General features: G+C 43.4%; 1 protein-coding gene across 3 annotated transcripts in view; it reads left to right on the plus strand.

Moving 5' to 3' along the window:
* The first annotated feature begins 6972 nt into the window (after window positions 1-6972).
* The window catches only part of unc5cb (unc-5 netrin receptor Cb), a 109945-nt gene continuing 96212 nt past the window's right edge, over window positions 6973-20705 (plus strand). For all 3 annotated transcript variants that reach the window (XM_070988334.1, XM_070988335.1, XM_070988336.1), the window contains exon 1: window positions 6973-7557. In XM_070988334.1, coding sequence (XP_070844435.1) covers window positions 7440-7557 — 118 coding nt within the window. In that variant the 5' untranslated portion in view covers window positions 6973-7439. The remainder of the gene's footprint in view (window positions 7558-20705) is intronic.

The following is a 20705-nucleotide window of genomic DNA, read 5'->3' on the forward strand; positions in this document are numbered from 1 at the left end:
AGTGGATCTTTTTCTGACATTTACCAGTGAGAGTGTGCGATGTTTCTTCTTCACTCTCTCTCATATTCATGACAGATCACTCATTAATTTATGCTTATCCACATGTGTGAACTCTTTGTATTCTTGCAAAAAGGGGAAAAGAGAAGCTAAAGATGAAACAAAGAATTTGCTGTCGACCCACTGCTCTAGTTTACAGCCACATATTTCACCCAGAGCCAAAGTCCCACCTCCTCCTCTCACTGTCCTTGACACACTTATCCAAGGTGGACATGCTGACCCCATCAGCTGGTGCTGTACACTTCCCATAGGGGGCCATAACACCCGGCACCCCTACAGCATCTATCTCCTGGTCCCATGTGCCTCTGTGTGGCCCCCTTCAAATGCCTTGGGCTGTCCCCTCGACAATTCTCTCTCAAGGAGTGATTAATGCCTGTTTACTTCAGAAAGGCCAAACCATTTCCCCGGATGGGAGGTGGGGACTGTAGAAAAGGAAAAAGAACAAGAAGGAAAGAGGAAATAGAGGGGGATGAAACAGATGTATGGATGGCTGACTGTGAGATGCTGCAGTGTATATGCCACGAGAGTGTGGCCTGTGAGCCGAGATGAGCGAGAGATAATCAGAAACTATTATCCGGTTAGCAAAGGCCATGCAGGAACCTCTGTGGACTTGAGTCACAGCATGCCGTGGAAAGAGAGTAAATACATTTCTTCAAGGGTGTACTCAGTGCTTATTAAACAATGAATCACAGGCATCCCGTGACTGCCTTGTGGATATTTTTGTGCTGTTCCACTGTTGAAATGCCACCGGTCCAGGCTGTTATCTAAGTGTTGACATCTTTGAGTGAAAGAAATCTACAGGGCCTTAATGAGCTTCAGTTTCTCAGTAAAACTAACAATGCGATCAGAAACGTTAAGCACAGAGGAACCAAAATGAATGCATCCTACTGTAACTAACATTGAGTTGCAAGAAAAAGGGAGAAAACAAATGACAAAGAACTAATTTATATTTATTCCTCAAGGAATGAACTTTGCACTAGCATTTTTTCCCCAGCATGCTATCTGGAATCAGTAAATTGGCAGTGCATATGTATGAGCAGTTGGCTTGTGTGTGACCTGCTTGTGTTTGGCACTGCATCTTATGTTGCTTTTGATGTTTATGTGATAAAGCAATGTGCCCGAAAGGGATTAATGAACTACTACTACTACTTCTACAACAACTGGGCTTGCCGCTAACAGTAGCTGTGAATCTTTGGTCATATTTCTGCTCAGATTGTGATGTCTGCTTGGCTCAGATCTGATCTAGGACAGTTTGGACAGATACTAAACAGAGTGGAGCTTGAAGCTTTGATCCAGAGGCACGCTGCACAGCCAAACCTGGGCAGTGGAGAAGATATAAGATGTGTTGTTGGGGAGATATCTGGTCTGTGGCACAGCGGGTTTCTCACCTTCCTCCAGGCTGAGTGTTCAGATGAGAAGTCTGAACTATCAGTTGCTGGTGCACAGGGTCAAAGTCTGGCTTGCTTCAGCAGTCACACTGGAACAACCCTGGTGGTCTACGGAGCTGCAGCACACCAGTATAATCAAAGCCAGCACTGTATATGCGCTGAGTATAAACTGTATTAACAAACCTTCTGCAGGCTGCTCTCATAGAAGCTCAGCAGAAATTAAACTTCAAGTAAAACTGTTCAGCATTCAGGTGTATTGGTATATTGTATTTCATTTCCATTTTTTGCCCAGAGCCATTCTCTCAGTAAGACATGCCCCATGTAAAATATTGAAAACCCCATGCCTCACTCTGAACACTATCTGAAGCAAGAAAATAATGATTAAATGAAACATTCCCCATGTTGACATGCTCACTGGTTGTGTAAATTTTATTAATTTTATAAGGGCAACAAATTATTTCAGAAAGATTCTTTTAAACGAGAAATGAATTTTTGACTCAGCATGACACAAAATTAAGAAAGATTAATTGCACGCACAAACATACACGCACACACATGCACGCACGCACGCACACACACAAATCACCACCACCACTAAAAAAAGAAACGCTTGTGCAGTGGTTGTGTAACTGTCATGTTGAAACACACTCCTAGTGGCAGCAGTGTCTTTGGCTTTTTGTGTTTTACAGGGTGACTCACAGTCGTGACGGACAGGCAAATCGATATTTTGACTTTGGCCACTGGTTTCTCTCTTACAGGAGGAGCAACGGTAATGGAAGAGGACTGTAAATAAGTGGAAGGTTCTTGACAAATGAATCCATTAACATTTGCCTGTGTCGCCTGGTGAGCAGATTTGCTGTTTTATGGAGCAGGAAAAAAGAGCTAGTAAATCTGAGGGCGCTGTAAGGGTGAGGAGCTGAGAGCAGGCTGGGGAACACATCTCCCATGATGCAGCACTTTATCTCCCTCCCAAATGGCATCTTTATCTGCCTAAATTAAGTTTTGATTCCTTGCCACATACGGAGCTGCAAATCACTTTTAATACTGATATCAAGAGCAGCAGTAAAGTGTGCCCAAAGCGATGGAAAGCAGCTTTATTGTGTGGCACACACTGCCGACACCACCATTCACTGTGTCTCTGTGGCTCACAGTTGTAAAAAAAAAAAGAAAAAAGAAAAGAAACCCAGCCCCAAACCAATGCTTTGTGTGCAAATCATATTATTCCATTTGTCATCATTCACATTCCTTTCTATCCAACAGCTCTGCACACAGAGTAACTTTCTACCTGTAACTCTGCAGATGAGGAAGAAGGATACCCCTAAAGGTGACTTAATTTATAGCTGTGATTAATTTCCAATTCCATTTTCACACACTGATCTTTATCTTTAAAATTAGAAAGAAGCTGAGGCCTATTTGTGTGCGTGTGTGTGTGTGTGTAGTGGTTGGAAGGGGGATGGGTTGAAGAGTGAGTACGACATACAAACTGCATTAAACTGCCTCTGCATTATCATCAGTCTGCCCGCATATCTCTCTGTTTGTTTGTCTGCCTGTCAATCTGTCTGACTGTCTGTCGCTCGGTCTAATTGATCAACAGCCTGGCGGGAGAGACAGCGGTCTTGTGAATGCTCGGCAGGAATACGGGATGTCTGACGTGCAGTGCTGAGAAACATATCCCTCAACGAAGGATGAAGAGTATACATAGAAACAGGACCGAGAGTCTACAGCCCGTGTGAGGCTGCACTTTGGCACAGCGGTGCATTGAGCTGCTTGCTAACTTCAGCACGCTAACATGCTCACAAAACAAAAGATTTTTAGCAGGTACAATATTTAGGCTACAATTTTTTCCAGGTGGCATGCTAACATTTGCTAAGTAGTGCACAAAGTACAGCTGAGGCTGATGGGAATGTCTCAGTTTTGCAGAAAGTATTCTTCATTTTAAGATTTAGACCTTTTTCATTTCATTTCATGGCTTGTTCTCAGGGTTGTTGAGACTAAAGATGAGAAATGTCAACCTCTCTGAGATAATTCACAGGATAAGTGATTGTTATGGAATCAGCAAAGTCAGTAGGATTCATCCTTTGGGGAACATGAATGTCTGAGAGATATTTCAATTTGGACCAAAGTGGTGGACAGACCTACAGACATTGCCAGAGAGCCATACAGCTAGCATGACTAAAAACTGTTGTGATGAATGTCAGTAAAGACTGTTTAAACCTATGAGACGATATGTGAAATCCCTCTGGCTTCTGGGTAAGACAGAGCTAATTTACATCCTTGTAGATTTCCTGCTTGGCCGAGACAACACGCCTTCAGTCTCTTTCCCATTCAAACTAATAGCCACTGATAACATTAAACCCACACTTCTAACTGTTCCTGAAAAGGCACTGAATGTGACGCAGAATATTTTCACACATGATATAATTCAAATTGGGTGATCTTCCCCCTTTTTGGAAGCAATAAAGAGGAAATACACAGATTCAGTGTCCATCTTCTGAGATATCTTCCTATTCAAGCAAACAGCTGAGTGACTCAGATACTGAGTCACGTGTAAATAAAGCATAATGGATGCGGATAAAGTTCAACGGTTCATTTGCTCTCAAACTGAAAGCTAAAATGGACAAGATGTTGATTCAAGTGACTTTTAGCATGCTGGAGTTGTTCGCTCCAGACGCTCCACTTCCAGCATCTCAGACATGGCTGCCCTCCTGGGGTTGTCCTGCACTACAGTGTCAAGTTTCCTGTGAGACTAAAACATCCATCTAGCAGCAAGGCCATGGGCAAAAATGCTTCTTTATTTGCTGAAAGGGGCATGTTAACAATCTGGGGAGCATTTACGCCTCAGTATTTCTGTGATATCCAGGCTTTTCACTCCTGGTGCACACGCTATATCCTTTCTCAAAAGCTTACCCAGGTCAGAGTTGAGTGTTTTAGGTTACATGAATGTTTGAAAGACATCTGCTGTGTTTCTCTTATTCATCCTGTGCAGAAAACATATCTATCACTCCTTCAGAGTAGATACAATAATTTTCAAATGTCATGCCACTCAACTGCACAGAGAGACAGTTAATAAGAAATGTAAATGCAGTTTTAAACCTTGACCTAACCACTTTAGACCCAAACAAGAGACAGCATGGAATATACAAGTGTGAACTGTTCTGCTGAATAGAGCATTTTGATCGGGTTCTGTGTGATTATGTTTTTAGGTTTTATATTGCAATTTAGTTCAAATTAATAACTTTAAACATGATTCCACAGTGTTTCTGCCTTATTGAACAGTTCACAACAAAAGGAGACAGAAACAATGGAGGGAATGTGATAATTTAAGCAGACAGGAGAACTCAGGATGTCAGTTGAATCAGCACCAGCTCATGAGTGAAGTCAGAGGAGAATGGCAAAACTTGTTCAAGTTAACAAGTCACAAATAAATGACAGCTCAGTACAACAGCAGTGCGCAGAAGGACATTTCAGAAAGCACACATCATTTAACCTTGAATTGGATGGGCTGCAGCAGCAGAGGGTTATGCCACTTTCCACTCCAGTCAGCAAAGAACAAGAAAATGAGGCTACATGAGCCATCGCCAGAACTGCAAGACTGAGGAGAAGAAAATAAAGCGTGATCTGAGTAATCCTGCTGCGCGATGTGACATACTGGTGTCAGTGTCAGGATGTGGCCTTCATGGCCAGGGTGCGCTATTCAAATGGATACATGCAGGAAGATAAGATGTCATTTCACATGCACACATTGCTGCAAGATTGTTTTAGGAACATGACAGTGAACTCAGTTTTCCTCCCATAGCTTGTGCTCTCTTCATATCTCAACCAAACAGAGCACCTTTGGGATGATGTGGAATGTGTTGATAGCAGAATGAATGCGTCACTGTGGAGTCAGCATGGACCGAACCTCCCGGAGGAGTGTTTACAGCACCTTGTTGAATCCATGCTTCAATGAAATGGCAAAAGGAGCTCCTCATTTAACACATACTGTGCATTATGTAGCCATACAATATGTGGTATATTTTGGGGGACCCAAAGCACAGCTATCACTTCAGTCCTAGTCAAGAATAAAAGCAATTTCCTTGCATATCCTACCTAAAATTGAAATGCCAGCAAAATGACAGCTGCCCATTGACATCACCATACATAAAAAAAAAAAAAAAAAAACAGTGATGGGGGGGGAAGAATACCATGCTCCTTAAATTAGACTCATATTTTAAAAGTTATCACATTTCATTTTGCAGCAGAGATAGTGTCAAGCTCATATTTCACATTAATCACAAAGTATCAGGGGCATTGCCTAGACATCTGTCATGCATATGTAACTTCTCATCAGCCTTTTATCAGAATCACTGGAACAAGTCTCCCCCTGCAAAGAAAAAGTGTGTGTGTGCGTATGTGTGTGTTCAAGAGTATGCCTGTAAGGCTGAGATCATTATTGATCAGGTTTTGTGACATGCTATTACTACTGCTAAATAACAATTAGAGTGGCAGAAACAAGGGCGAGTGCACGGCCCAGTCAGATAAATTATTGCTTCCTGTTGCAGTGCCTGCGCTAAATTAATGAGGATTTATGTTCACAAAATGCACAGAGAGACCAGAAAACGGAAGCACCTGTTTGCAATACAGGGGGGTGGAATGTAGGTGCATTTACTCCAGTACTGTACTTAAGTGTAATTATGAGTATTTCCATTTTCTGCTGCTTCTGCTGCACTACAGTGCCATGGGAAATATTGCACTCTTTGTCCACCACATTGATTACTTTGTCTCATAACTCCTTATAAAAAGCACAATCTAGTAAGGGCTCCTTGTCTTGTTTCAGATGAGTTCATAGCAGTTTCACCAAAGAGATATTTCTTAAGTTCATTTGAATTACTGAGAGAGATCAATATTTCAGAATGGATCCTTGCAGGGGACTTGACCCCTAGGTTGGAAATCACTGCGCTAAACAGCCTGGTGAAAACAATAAACCAAAAAAACTAAAATAATATAAAGTGAATAAAATGCATGCATCAGTATGTGAAATGTAGTGATGTCAAATATAATAATATATCAGTCACAGGGAATGTTTCACTGCAGTTGTACATATTTTTACATTGTAGTATTAGTAGGATCTGCCTATGCTGCTTCCTTCCTCATTTGCAGTACAATATCCCTGCAATAAATACTGCATTACTTAAAATATTATTATTTTATTTTTATTGTTAATTTATTCTTTCATTTTCAGACTGTGGTTCTTAAATGGCTTCAGAAATGCTCTTCGGTTAATGTAGAATGGAGGGACCAAATGAAATAAAATGCTAAATTAGTATTTTTTTCTTTAAGCCACAGAGGACAGAGAGGAAGGCTGCTTTATGACTTCAGTGATTGGCATGTACACCGAACCCAAGGCATTCCATTAATCATGGATTTAATAGACGGCATCCATTCCTTGCTGCTATCCGGGCCAGGTTTTGGTGCAGCGCCGCCACTTGCCGGAGCACTTGGATTGGCTGAAGGAGCAAGGTAGCCCGCAGAGACTGCTCCTTCCCCCGGTTCAGTCCCGTCAGTGGAGCGCGAGGCGCGGCGCGCACACACACGGCTTCACACACACCGCATGCACGCGTGAAAGGTGCGACAGAGAGGCGCTCAGCGGAGGACTTTGGTTTTGGTGTGGGACTAATCGGAGCATGAATCTGCCGTCAAGACATCGATCCACATCTGTAGCCAAACCAAGTGAACGTTTCAGGGGGAAAGCAAACGGAGACAGATTTTAATGCAACATCCTTCCAGACGGAGGGGGATGCACACGCCTCTTGTTCCGTAAACTGTCACAGTTTTGTATGACCGCAAAAAACACAGCGCTGGATCTATTTCCCGCAAAGCCATTTCCTTTGCGCTCGGGGTTTTGAGGGGTGAAATTTCGACTGCGGCGCACAACAACGAGCGACAGTAGTGCGCGTCTGAGCGCATTTTCTCAGTGACTCGGACTTGCCTCAGAGCGGAGTTTGACTCCTCATCATGGGGTACGGTGCACAAACTGACAGAGAAGGAGGAAGAGTGCCGAGATCCCCTCGTGAGATGTTGACCGTGTCCTGGCTTGTGCTTTTTCTGCTGGTGGAAATCGGCGTGGCGCAAGGTAAAGTTAAAACCCCATTTTTGACCTGTGAACTTCACTTTGCTCTCTGTAAAAGTTCTTTAAACTCGCACAGGCTGCAGCACGGTGTAGTGGACAGGAGGAACCACCTGAATTTAGATTACTCACAGTTTTAAATAATAAAATTCAAATCACCCACCGTTTGGCGTCGCGCTACTTACACGATTAAAGCACAAACTCGGCCTGTATCAAAGCAAGTAGGCCAACAGCCATAAGCTCCAAATAATGTAGGTTAAATATGAAGACATGGCAAACCACCAACGCTTCTCTGATGATGAAAGGAAAATGGGTGGCAAAATCACCACACTTTCACTCAGGAGACTGAATCATACTTATTTCAGTAGTAAAAACCACAGCTGGCATTTCTAAACAGAATCAGTGGCACTATCACATCTGTTTCTCTCAGCAAAGAAACGGAGAAGCGCTCCCTGCAGAGCTACCGAGATACCATCAAAAATGAAATCGAGCCTATGTGTAGGCTGCTGTTCTACATTTCCCCAAACTGATCCATAAATATTTTCATGCACGAGTAGATTTACCCAAATAAAAATGGTCTGGCACATTAAAAAATATTTAAAAATGTATTTAACTCATTCTGAGTTGTAGTTCAAGTAGTCCATTGCAGACCATTCTTTGCTGTAACGATTATGAACCAAATTAGATTTAAATTCTGCCCAGTTTTATCTGGACATCGCTCACACTGTGAAAACCTTTGAGATGAGAGTGTTCATTCCATTTCCAGAGCTGTTTGATTTCCAGGTTTCAACAATTTGAAAAGGATATGAAATATTGGCTAATCTTGTTCTGAGACTAATTTCATTCCAGAATAAGAAGTCCTTTTTTTTTTTTTTTTGAAAACGCACAGACCCTCTAATGACGATTGGTCCAGTGCAGCGACTAAAAGCTGTTGACCTTTGCTATGTATTAGGACTGAATAATCTGTATGTTTGAAATACAGATTGGTGCAATTTGGGAGGCAAATCTTCATGTTCAACAGAACACCTCACATATAATCACTATATTTAACTTTAAGCAGTAAGCAGATTTTTATTCTCCGGTGTGTCGTCAGCCTTTTTCCTTCAGAGCAGAGTCTGCTGAAAGATGAAAGAATTTCTAGAAACCGTGGTGGCTGTCACTTACGGAGAGCATTGAGAGAATGCCCCAAACACCTGAAGCCACTTACTTAATCTGCTCTGTCCTGATTGGGATTGTCTGTCAAACAAAAGGGAGCTATGGGAGGAACCCGTGTGTGTGAGGGTGAATGTTCAGCATGTGTGTGAAGTGTGCACGCCTCTGGAATTTAGGTAGGTGGTCTGCCTGCTCTTTCTGGAGTGAACTGTGGCTGAATAATGTGACGAGATGGGGGGAAACGAGCGGGTTTTGGCTTTGCAGACAGACCTCCACGAGGAAAGACCTACAGTAGCAGATTTTTCAATGGCCTGACTTTTTTTTTTTTTTTTTTTTTTAGTTCAAAAGTTAAGGCTTTGCTGCTCGTGCAAGAGCAACACAAGCGCAAATTGGAGGTCCAAGCTCGTATACTAGACGGGGATGAGGGTCTGTGAGCAACCTTATCTAGCTCTTCCAGACCTTCATCTCACTCCTACATAGTTAATGAGCAAAGGAGCGAGAGGAAGAATGAAAAACAGCACAGGTCCGGTTTCTGAAGGGCAGGGTGAGATGACATAATACCCATTCCAAACCCCCGGAGAGCCCTGTGTCATTGACTAAATGGGAATACGAACAAGGTCCTTCTCTGTCCATTAAGAAGTCGATACACCAGGAGAACATTGTTTGAGACTAATTAATGGGCCCCGCTATTTTTGGGCACTGATGAGCTCTACACATTTCCAAATCGCTGGAGAGTCACTTCTTCAGTGCAAAACTACTGGTGATTAAAGTGGCTCACTTACACAGGCACTCGTCGCAGCGCCATCCCTTTCCTGCATATTTTGCTTTGGAGTCATTAGAACATATTCTCAAAAGTTGTGTACTTAGGTACGTTTCATCTGACTGTTGCAGTTTATTTTTACTTCCTGACTTTGCCTTTGAGAGGACTTGCTCTCATCCCATCTACAGGCAGCAGTGAGCTCTGGGAAATGAGAGTGCTCATTAACCTGCTGAACTCTTGACAAAGGAGACAGGTTGAGACAGATATAAGCTGGGAGCTGCCAGAAAGGTAGCTGAGAGCTCTGTGACAGTAGCTTGATTGGAAACCCTTGGTGCAAGAACAGATGTACTTCAGGTATTTCCAGCACAGTGGCGGAGTGGTGCAGTACTCTCTGTGCAGGGTCCATATCTGTGTGCATGCTGTTTTAAAAGTTGATGGAGGATGTCAAGTTGTTATGGGAATATATGGAAAACTTCCTCATGATAATATGCAGAGAGAAAAAAAAACTGTTTAAAGCAGTTTTTCCTTTTAGGCCTTATGGGTGAAGCTGAAATGTGAGATTTTTTTTTTTATCCATGAATTAAAGAGAAAGCTACATTTGCTTTATTGATCCCACATATTACCTCTGCACACACCTCAGAGCTTCTCTTCAGGATTTCAAAAATATTCAGACGTTTTCTATGTTAAATGGAAGATGAGAGAGAAAATCACATTTTAAGGTGTTTCCTTTATTGATTTCTTTTTTAAGGCTTGCCTACAGTATACCTTAACACTGACATTTATGGACTGTGTCTCTGTGTTAGGCGGGGGACAGTTTGGATAAAAAGTCCAGCCCAGGGTGCTGGCCTTCCTGGGATTACTTCAGTTTTTCCACAATGCTGCTCTTATGTCTCTCTCTTCCTTTTTTACTTTCCCTCCTCCCTCCATGTTCCTGTCTCTGCCGTTTCTCCACTTTCTGATGATGTGCCCTCTGAGGATTGCATCTGGAGTGAAAAGTTAAAGGATCTTTATTATATATGGTTTCTGAAATATCGTGACTCACTGCACAGTAGGACGTTGCTACTTTTCGCATACCGCGGTCCCTTTCAGACTGATCTGAGCGCTGCTTTAAGAGTGCAGGTAAAAGCGAATGTTATTTCTATCATTATTATGCTAACAAGCTTCCCTGTGGCCTGACAACTGGCTCCTTGGGGGGCACTAACATTACAGCCATTGCGGTCATTCTATAAACAGGGCGTGTATGCACAATGAGCACATTGTGTGTAAGGAGCAGTACTCACACATTACCTCCTATCATAGCCTTTCGCTGGCACCCACGAGCTGGCAATATAACACAGTTGCACTCGGCAATTTTATGTAATTGAAGGAAATTAAGATTCAGAAACACACTCCCCTAGGCGCAGGTGAAGGAATAGGGCAAAGTAAACAGTGTGTACAGTATGGTCTGACAGTGCTGAGAGGGGTCAGAGGTGTGTGCTGGTTGCTAGCTGAGCCACAGACGGAGCGTGGTAGAGAGTGATAATTACTGTGAAAAGTGGCTGCTGAGCTTGCTTCCCAGCTCCACTTGATGTCATATACTATTGTTGTGAAGGCAAAAAATATACATGGAGCTATTTTGGGGCTGGGAACAGTTCTGCAGTCATCTGGTGGATGACATCTTTTGTTGTGCCGGTGCAGGCGAATGCTGTTGCTGTCACTGTCGCCAGGATTTTAGAAATACTGAGGTCATGGGTTCAAGTTCCCCTCCAGTGCAACTCAGTCCACTTCAGAAATGTTTGATTGGCTGCCAAACACGCCTGTGAAATGTTTTGATTATTTTAGATTTTAACTTTGCTAACTTACTTAACTAATTTTCCTCCTTTAGTAATGGTTTAAATTGTGTTTCAGAGATTTCCACACACTGTCAGCATAGAATTCTGAAGTCAAATTTAGAGATAATCAACCTCATCATCTTTGAAAGCCCACAATGTCTAATTTGTGTACAGTAACAAAATGTGAACTGCTCCCCAGGTTGTTAAAACCAACCAAATTCCTGGGAACAATACAGAGAACATAACCTCAGTATCAACAGTGCTCCCGATGTTTAGGTGCCTTGCTGCCAAGCATGCACCAGATGTGAGTGGTTCGTCCAAACAATTTTAGTGTTTATTCAGCATATTTATGCTCTCTGACCAGCCTGGTGGAAGGATGCCTCTTCCAGTAAATAGTTTGGCTCACCAGATGTAGACTGTGGGTATAAGGCTGCCATTGGTCACCTATTTCAGGCAGCCAATGGCATGCCATTTTCAATTTCAAGAAAGCAACAGCCTACAAGCCAGCAATCTACACGCTGAAAATACCCCAACCCTAACTATGAAAGAGGCTAGCAGCTGCCTTTTGTCCCCCCGACAGTATTTTGCCAGGGCACCATCGCTGCATCCTGGGTTTTGCGCTGCCTGAGACACTTTTAATTGGTTTGAAATGCAAACCAGATAGATCTGGCTCTGCAAGACTACCAGTAAAGTAAACTTAAAAGCTTTTCTTTTCCTAATGAGTTTTCCATTGGAGGTTTTGCTTGCCATTTTTATTTTTGCTCTCATATTGTAGGTATTGCAAAGCCATTTGAAACTAGAGCTTTACAAAATAAACTTGCCTGTTGGGGAGTGTACAGTAACAATGATTTCAGATTCCTGTGTCGTCTCTATCGTCTCGCCTCCTTCCAGAGAGCTGTAGACAGGAAAAGAGGTGCGATGGTAAGACTGAGAGGAGGGTGATCGCAAGGACACAAAAGAGGCAAACGGGACAGAAAGATTAGTGGTGAGGAGTGGAGATGAGAGGGAGCTGGAGGCAGAAGTGGAGAGAGAGAAGGGTGAAAGCGAGATATGGAGCGAGGACAGGGACAGACAGGGGAGGAGAGAAGTGTGTCATTAATCACCCTGTGTGACACGCTCAACTACAGGGGAGCTTCACAGTGCAACATTCACTTCTATTAGCAGTCCATTAGCAGAGCTCGGCACAAGTAGCAGCACTTGACAGGCAGGCCTGTGCCAGAAAGGCTGACCTGTGTCTCGACACGATGTACACTGCACCACCTAGATAGTGCATGTGTGTGAGAGTTTTTGTGGGTGAGTCAAAGTGCACCACAGGGCATGCAGTTCTGAGACATATTGTAGCAAGTTTTGCTTTTTAGGCTTTGGACAGCAAATGAAAATAATTGTATAAAAGGTTCCACTTTCAATTACGCTGCTGGATGAGACAGGGCATAATGATTGTAAAGATGATGATGGTAGTGGTGGTGACCTGATTTTCCACCTGTGATATCCCCTCTGCCAGAAAATGGCTCTTCAAAGTTGAGATAGCTGATGCATTAGAGGTACAGTCATTTCTCATTCAAAGGCTTGTTGGCCTCTTACTAGCCAAGAGCCCTGTGATTACAGGATCTCAGCCAAGGGGGAAGGGGGTGTGGACCACTGTCCCTGCTCTTGATCTACAGTTCATTTATGATTAGGGATCAGAGCCGACAGTCAGAAAATCAGGGGTTGAGGGGGGACGACAGAGCCAAAGGGGGGAGAGAGAAGTGATTACGAGTTAAGTGGCCCTTCTCATGCCATTATAAGCAGCAGGGCTGACAGAGCACATCATGAGTGAGTGTAAGTACACACTCCACTCCTGCCCTTTAATTTGGCACCATGGCCTCCCCCCCTGGTGCTCAACCACTAATGTCCTTCTGCATTTTTGTGTTCATAAAAGGAAATAAGTGAAGGACATGTCATTACAAACGTAGGTAAATAGGAGAAGCTAAAAAATAGTAGGTGGAAGAAACTTTTATCCTGATGTATTTTTGTTTTGTAGTTATGATCTTTTACATTTCCTCACTGTGGTCATTTAGCGAGATTGCCCATATCCATATGTTCTATAGTGGTGTGATTGTTGTCAGCATTTCACCATAATTTAGCTGATGTAATCATCTGTGGACACAGCAGAAACTAAATGTCCTGTACTGTTGCCATACATGCTATTCTACCTAGCAAAGAGGATTAGGGCACAAAATAGACAGAGTTAGGGGGGATTTGGGAGAGGAATGCTGGTACTCTTACGTATGCACACACACTATAAAAAGCTCAAAGTGCTGATGAGCAGTAAAAGGCAGAGTCAGTGGGAATGCTGTTATTTCCCCAATGTCCTTTAACAGTCTTCCCTGCAGTCTTGGTTCCCCGTCCCAGCGTGGTGCATGGAACAGCCTTGGTAACTACATAGCAAGCACAGTCCTAACATGGCACGACAAGATGAGAGAAGCTCCGACGGTAGGCTGAGAATTTAGGCCAAACATGCCCTGCATGCAGGTGTGAGATAATCCTATCTCAGCTCGGTTGTTGCATGTCCATGGGGCCAAGAAGCAGCACTGCTCAAGTAAGGGAAGTATAAGTTCCTCCAAAAATTGGTGGTCTTAAAGGAAAAGTTCAACACTTATGTGCTTTGTTCCTGAGGGTTAGATGAGCAAGTTGATACCACTCTCACATATGAAGCTACAGCCAGCGGTACGCTGGAAGGTGGATTTAGTACTTCCACAATGTTTGGCCAAAATTTCACATCTAATTATGAAAACAGTGTAGCATGTTTCCATACCTTCAACCAGATCTACTGTAGATCCCATAGACATCCAGTAATTGAGTGAAGCTAAGCTAATCTCACCTACCTCCCTACATATATACTGCACATAAGTCGCAAAACAGCATCCACATTTTTTGCTAAATAGTAAAAACTTCACATAAAACGAACAATTCCTTCAAATGGTTTTAAGGAATCGCATCGTCGCTTTAGCAGTTAATGGGATCATTCGAAAACAGAGTTCTTAAAACAGTCTGCAGCGCTTATATCGTCGTCTCAAGGTGCTTTCAATCCTCTGCTCCGTCGCCGGCGGGGCACCTTTGATATTAAAGCCAGGGCTATATGTTCAGGTCTGATGAGAACGGCCAATGTACCACTGAGGTGGTAATGAGTGAGATGATATCAATGGTGACTCATAACACCTGAGTCATACACGCAGTGTGGAGGCTTTGGCAATCACCTGAATTTCTCTATGGAAATCCAGCCTGCTCCCCAGAATGGAAATACAGCTGCTATCTTTCCCTTCTGTTCTGACTCTGATTGACAAATCTAAACCCTTAATCCTGGCTTTGCCCTGTCTTGTGCTCAGAGCCGGAGCCTCACGAGTGGAATGGGACTAAAGCAAATACATAAAAGCCCTCCTGAAGAATAGGAACAGTATTTATCTGTAATAAGTCATTTTCTAAGCCGGCGTGTATTTTGTCAAGTGGATACATCCATATACGCATTTTATGTACCTGCAGACTGAAACCTTTGCTTCATTTTGTTGTCACATCTCTGCATTGTGAAGAGGGGTGGTGGTTTCCAGACGCTGCACTAATGTCTGCTTGGGGAGGGTTGTGGTCTATGTATGTCAGCAGAACAGAGAGAAGGGTGAGGAGGGAGGGGGGGGGGGCAGGTATGGGACCACTGAAACATGAGAGCAGGAGACCCACGCTCCCCATTTCCTGTCTCCACTTTATCAGCATCTTGCTCTCTGTTTTTCCTGCGCTCTTAAAGCATCCGATGAAAGCCTTGCCACAGATAAATGTTTGTGCCTCCTTGTTTTTTATGGGCCTCAAATGAGGGACTTCATCCGCCCGCCACCCCCCCCCCCCCCCCCCTCCTCTCCTTCATTCCCTCTTTTGCTCCATTCCTGTGTCTGCTTTGAGATGCCACAAGAGAAGTTACAGCCTCTGGTTTACATTACGGTTCCTTAGAGATGGGCTAAAAGGACAATGCTCGCTCTTGTTCTTCTAAAGGAATACATTTTTACAAGACATTAGGGAAAAGGCACAAGAAGGGGTGGATTATGCGACTATATTGCATTTGTTTTTGCTTTGTATGAAATAATTATGTCCATCTATACGTGAATTCAGTTAGATCTGGAGAATGAGAGGTGATTCTGCAAAGAAAACTCATAGCTGTGTCCTCAGCAGTCTGCACTCTTTCCCCTCTTATCACCTCGTGCGATATTTTTCTTCTGACTCACAGAACTCATTGGGCTTCTGTTTTCTTAGCTTTAGCGTGTGTGTGTGTGTGTGTGTGTGTGCGCGCGTGCGTCTCTCTGTGTTTGTCTGCATATGGTGGCAGAGTGTGTGTCCGTGCGCGCGTGTGTTTATTCAATAATAACAGAGTCCGAGAAAGTCTGTTTCAGATAAATCTGTGTGAATACCAGACCATTCATCCCCAGGAAATCAATCTTTCTCATAATTCCCCTCATTTTTCTTCCATCTGTTATCTACAGAGCTGCCAAACAGACTTTTAAACAGAGCAGACCATTACCAGAGGGCAGAATTAAATGTGTGTCAGAATGCCAGCCTGTAAAGTTGTTGTTTTTACTGAGTTAAATGAGGTGCTAAATTAAAGCTTCACAATTGGTATGCACTGTGTGATTAAGCCCTCTCCTCCACCCTCCATGTGCTCACGTTGACAAGAGTGGAGAAGAGTCAAAATGTGTGTTAAGAGATGTTTTAAAAAATTACACCACTGAAATCAACCTTGACTGTTGAAGGCATGTGATGAATGGGTGTTTTTGTCTGTTTTTGTGTAATTGCTCCGTACAAGTCTCAGCAAACGCTGTGGAATTCGTCGCCAGCATCTTGGAAAACGTTTTGTTTCCGCAGTCAAAGGAAAAGAAGAGTTTCAGAGAGGAGTTAACCGCCAAGCCCCGCCATTATCACTACCACCAAACTCCCACCAACACAGCACCCTACTGCGTGACCTCTTTTCTTCATTTTGGGCTTTGTTACTGTGAGTCCAGTAATGGCTTGCAACCCGAGATTGCTGTTGGGTGTCAGCACTTTCCTGTGTTTGTACAGCGTGTGTTTGTGAGCCTGTGTGTGTGTGTGTGTGTGTGCCATATCTCCATGATCAGTCCCCGGTGACCTAAGTAATAGCAGACAGTGTTTAACTGGGGCAAGCTCAATGGGTCTCATTTAAATGGGGCCCAGACAGAAGCCCCACAGTGAAGGGTTACTTTATGACTCCGAACATGTAAAGCACGCTGTCGTAGCCGCTACAATTTGTGTGCTTGCCAGAGAAGGCAAACTGTACTGTATTCTTCTTCTCCAGGAATCTGTCACAGAACCAAAAAGCACTGCTAACGTTCAAAATCTGCCAAATTAGAGGGTTCCACATGGAGAATAAGTGGCTGTGTTGTCTTTGATTTGTAAGCATTCTTCAGTTAATGAGTACTATGGAGATGAGGTCGATTATGACAGAAGGCAGTCTGCGCAGCTCTGAAAGTTCACTGCTGTAAATGTCAGAATTATTAATGAGCTCAAAGTGTCAGTCCCTGCGTGTCCTACATGATGTTCGAACATGAAAGGATTGAGCAAAGTCAAGTATAGCCGCCCTCAAATTCACAATATTCCTGCAGTGCAGTGCATGCATGTCATCATTGGCTGAAAGAGTGCTCGCTTTAATTCACTCGGAATTATGTATTGCACAATAAAAGCACATCTTCAAGTTGTATAAGGGATTGGCAGGAGAGGAGCGCTTCCAGCTGTGCACTTGCCCCTTTCAAGGAGCAAACCAAACAGTAGGCAGAAGGTGAATAATGGATGTTGTTGTGATGATTGCTCTGAAATGCAGAGAGAGAGCGAGAAAAAAGTGCAGGAGGTTTTCCTAAACCAGGTCAAATGTCTGAATTGGCCCTACTTTGTATACAGATGAGCATCTTTGCTCAAGAATTCCAACTGTAAACACAAGTCTTGTTGGCTGTTTAACATCCACAAGCCCCCAATCTGATCAGGCATGGAACCCAAAATATTGGTGCAGACATTTACAAAGATGTGTGTGCTACTACAGTATGGGACATCGCTGAGCCACATGCAGTTCTGCCACAACATGGAGGATCAGTTTCTGCCTTTTCAAACCAACTGGCACGTGGAGAGGATCTACTATTATTAATAGGGATCAGAATGAGTGATTAGCAGTCGTGCATACATATTTTTATTGGTAGTATCAGGAGTCGGTCGGGATGATGCCGACCTACCCGTGAGTTTGATGGGGAGTGTTGCTCAGTGGAAGCTTTTGTAGAACAGCTCTCCCATAAGTCAAGTTGATGGAGAAATAAGACCTCCGTTTGGAAAAAATGACCGAGCTTAAGATGACAGAGTTGTTTCTCTAATTCCAGACCTCTATAAACTATGACCCCATACAGTACACCAGCTGCACTGGAGTCAGCACACTAACTGTAAACTGATACGCCATAATGGCTTGCTGCAGATATGCTGGAGCATGTGCAGCGGAAACCGATAATTCAGTGGTGACACACTATGCATAGGGGTTCCCATGGTTTTTAGGCTGACGTGAGGTAAGCTGATCTGTCAGGTAAAAGCAGAAGGGGGGGGGGGGTTACACTGGAGAGACATGGAGGGGGAGGGCAAAGTAGAGTAACCTTTGCTGTGTAAAGGAAGAAGCAGCGCGTCGGTAAATCATAGCTCCCGATGAGTTTCCTTCAATAGCTGTTTGTTTAAATTCTGCTGCGCGCATTCTGCACCCCTCACATGTAGACATTACTAAATCATGGTATTTTACTTTTTACAAGTCTGCAATGTCTTACTGCCGTTCTGCAAGCCACATTTTTTTGTTATCGCTTTTTCTCCATGCCAAATGTTTAATTTAGCAGCCTGCTCCAGCACAAGACCTCGCCAACCAAAGCAGCGACGCCGGCCAAAGGAAGAGGAGGTGCAGACAAGGAGCGGAATGACACAGAGATAGCATAGCCGCTCTTAAGCTGCGTGGTTTTTACCCACAGGATGAACAGCCCGAGAGCATCCAGGATTCAGGCACATTAACCCACAGCTATTCTGGGCTGCTTTGTGTGGCTTTTTGTTCATGGAAAAGAGGCAGAAATATGGTAAACAAATGCAACAATGTTGAACAAACCAATGTGTTGTAAGGATTGGGCTGCTTTGAGAATTACCAACTCAGATATATGCATATTTCCATTCCCCCTGCAATTTCTTGGGAAATTTGACCAAGTAATCTGAACCTTATTGTGTTGCTTTTCTGCGGAACACCAGATACCGGCGCAACCTGGTTTTGGTTTTGACTGCCATTTTTCTCGTTGGCAGTCGTTTCCACCTTGATTGAATTTGAGGGCGAAGACATGAGAAACTCAAGCTGGAATATTTACACTGTAGCTTCCATTTTCGTTCGTTCGCCGTAGTTTGTTTTAATAAGAGCTTGACAGAATGCAGTAGGCTGTCGGAGGAATTTCGACGGGGCATGTCAAATCCAAGGAGTGTCAGTGGTCACTCCGCTGACACGCTGCTCCGTCTGAAGTCGGCGGTCGTGGAGTCAAACGGATTGGTCAGAGTGGTTCTGACACACACAGGCACGTAACGCGGGCTGGACGAGTGGGAGGACAAAAGTGATCAGCGCTTTGATGGATGTGTCACAATGAGGGGATGTAGCTGTCTAACATCTATCAGTGGTTAAAGATTTTCCCTGCTCGGCCTGTCACATCCAACTCCACTCTTCATTTCTATTCTTCTTTCCCTTTGGCTCTCTTCTCTTACTCTATTACAGGGAGCTGGGTGTCAAATGGAAAAAAAAATACTGTCAGAGCATACAAAGAGAGTTTTTGTAAAGTCCTGCAAAATTATTGTGACTGTGTGCCCCCCTCCCACTACATGCAGACAGTGTGTGTCCTTTGTATCAGGGTGGTCTCTTGGGAGTGAAGCAGACATTTTAATTCAATAAGCTCCAAACAGAAATAGAGCTCTCCCCCTCCTAAAACTCACTCATCTCACTTCAGTGATACAATTACAAGCCGAGCTCCACTGGCCATCTTGTTGCGATTTTATGTGTTTACATGGGAGGGAGGTGTTTACTGTGGAAACTGTGGCCCCCTCCTGCTGCCCATTTAGCTACTGGAGAAAAAGAGCTGCTGTGAGATTTAATTTATTTAGCGTCTCTGGAAGAGAGTTATAATGATTCTCTAACTAGCATTACGATTGTGTCTTCCTGAGTCCCATTCCCTTGGGATGAGTGGCTCCGGCTTCAGTGAAAAACAGCTATAATGTCTCTACGTAGACGCAAGGACACATGGATGAATGTGTTAGTGTGTGAGGAGGGATGTGTAGCATGTTCTCTCCAGCAATAACTGAAACATACTTGCTTTTCTTGCTCTATGCAAGTGTTGCTTTGTGAAATAACTTCAATATAGGCCATATGCAGATTCGTGCTTGAACCACAGTATGTTGAAAATTTCAGACTTACCACAGCTTTCTTATTCTTAAAAATACTTTAAAATCTATGCGATCATCAATTATTTATCTACTTTATATAATATGCACTATTACCAAGATGAAGTTTAGCAACAGAAATAAAGACATAAAATCTCTGTAAGAAGTTCTGAATTCATGAAAGGAAAAGATTTAAAAATATAACCAAAGTAAAGTACTTTAAGAATGCTTACTGTACTATCAAAGAGTATAAATAAATTATGTGGTCTTATTTGTAACATTTCCTTTTTATGTAGCAGCATGCAATCCATAAAGAGAGATAGGGGGGTAAGTAGTTTTCGAGTGATTGCGTCCACAATCAGTCTCTTGAATTGCACCAGACTTTTCAAAAGAGCAAAATCGAATCATTTGTTTTCCATTTCATATTTTTAAGTACTCCTCCACTGCTGGCCCTGTGTGGCCTCATTGCTGCAGCATTCTTGTGATAACATTGCCTGACTAATCTTACTGATGGTCACATTGTCTTTTCAGGCCCCGGCACTCTGTTTTATTGGTGTAGCATTATGCGCAGTGTTTTGACCATTGTTTACTCCACAACATGCCACTTCTTATCTTCTGCAGCAAATGGCCACGTCTTTACCAATCTCATCTGGCTTTTGTCTGCTTCCCCTTTTTTCCACTGGATGTGCAGCCATTTAGTGCAAGGGTCAGGGTTGTAATTGACAGCCACCACTAAACAAATCTGCCCGGCTCGGCGGTAGACCAACCCCACCTCCCGTCCCCTCCCGCTACTCTAATCTAACTAATGCACCCATGTGTGTGCTGGAAAGTGAATTAAGCATAGAAAACTCAATACCTGATCCATATGACAGAGCTGCCTGCGTGCACATTAGCAGTTTCTCTGCAGCCTCTGTAATTGTATTACACAAGTTGGCCGCTCTAACGATCAGGCCTTACACACACTTACACACTTACAC

This window comes from Chaetodon trifascialis, chromosome 20, assembly GCF_039877785.1.
Source record: "Chaetodon trifascialis isolate fChaTrf1 chromosome 20, fChaTrf1.hap1, whole genome shotgun sequence".
Classification (NCBI taxonomy): Eukaryota; Metazoa; Chordata; class Actinopteri; order Chaetodontiformes; family Chaetodontidae; genus Chaetodon; species Chaetodon trifascialis.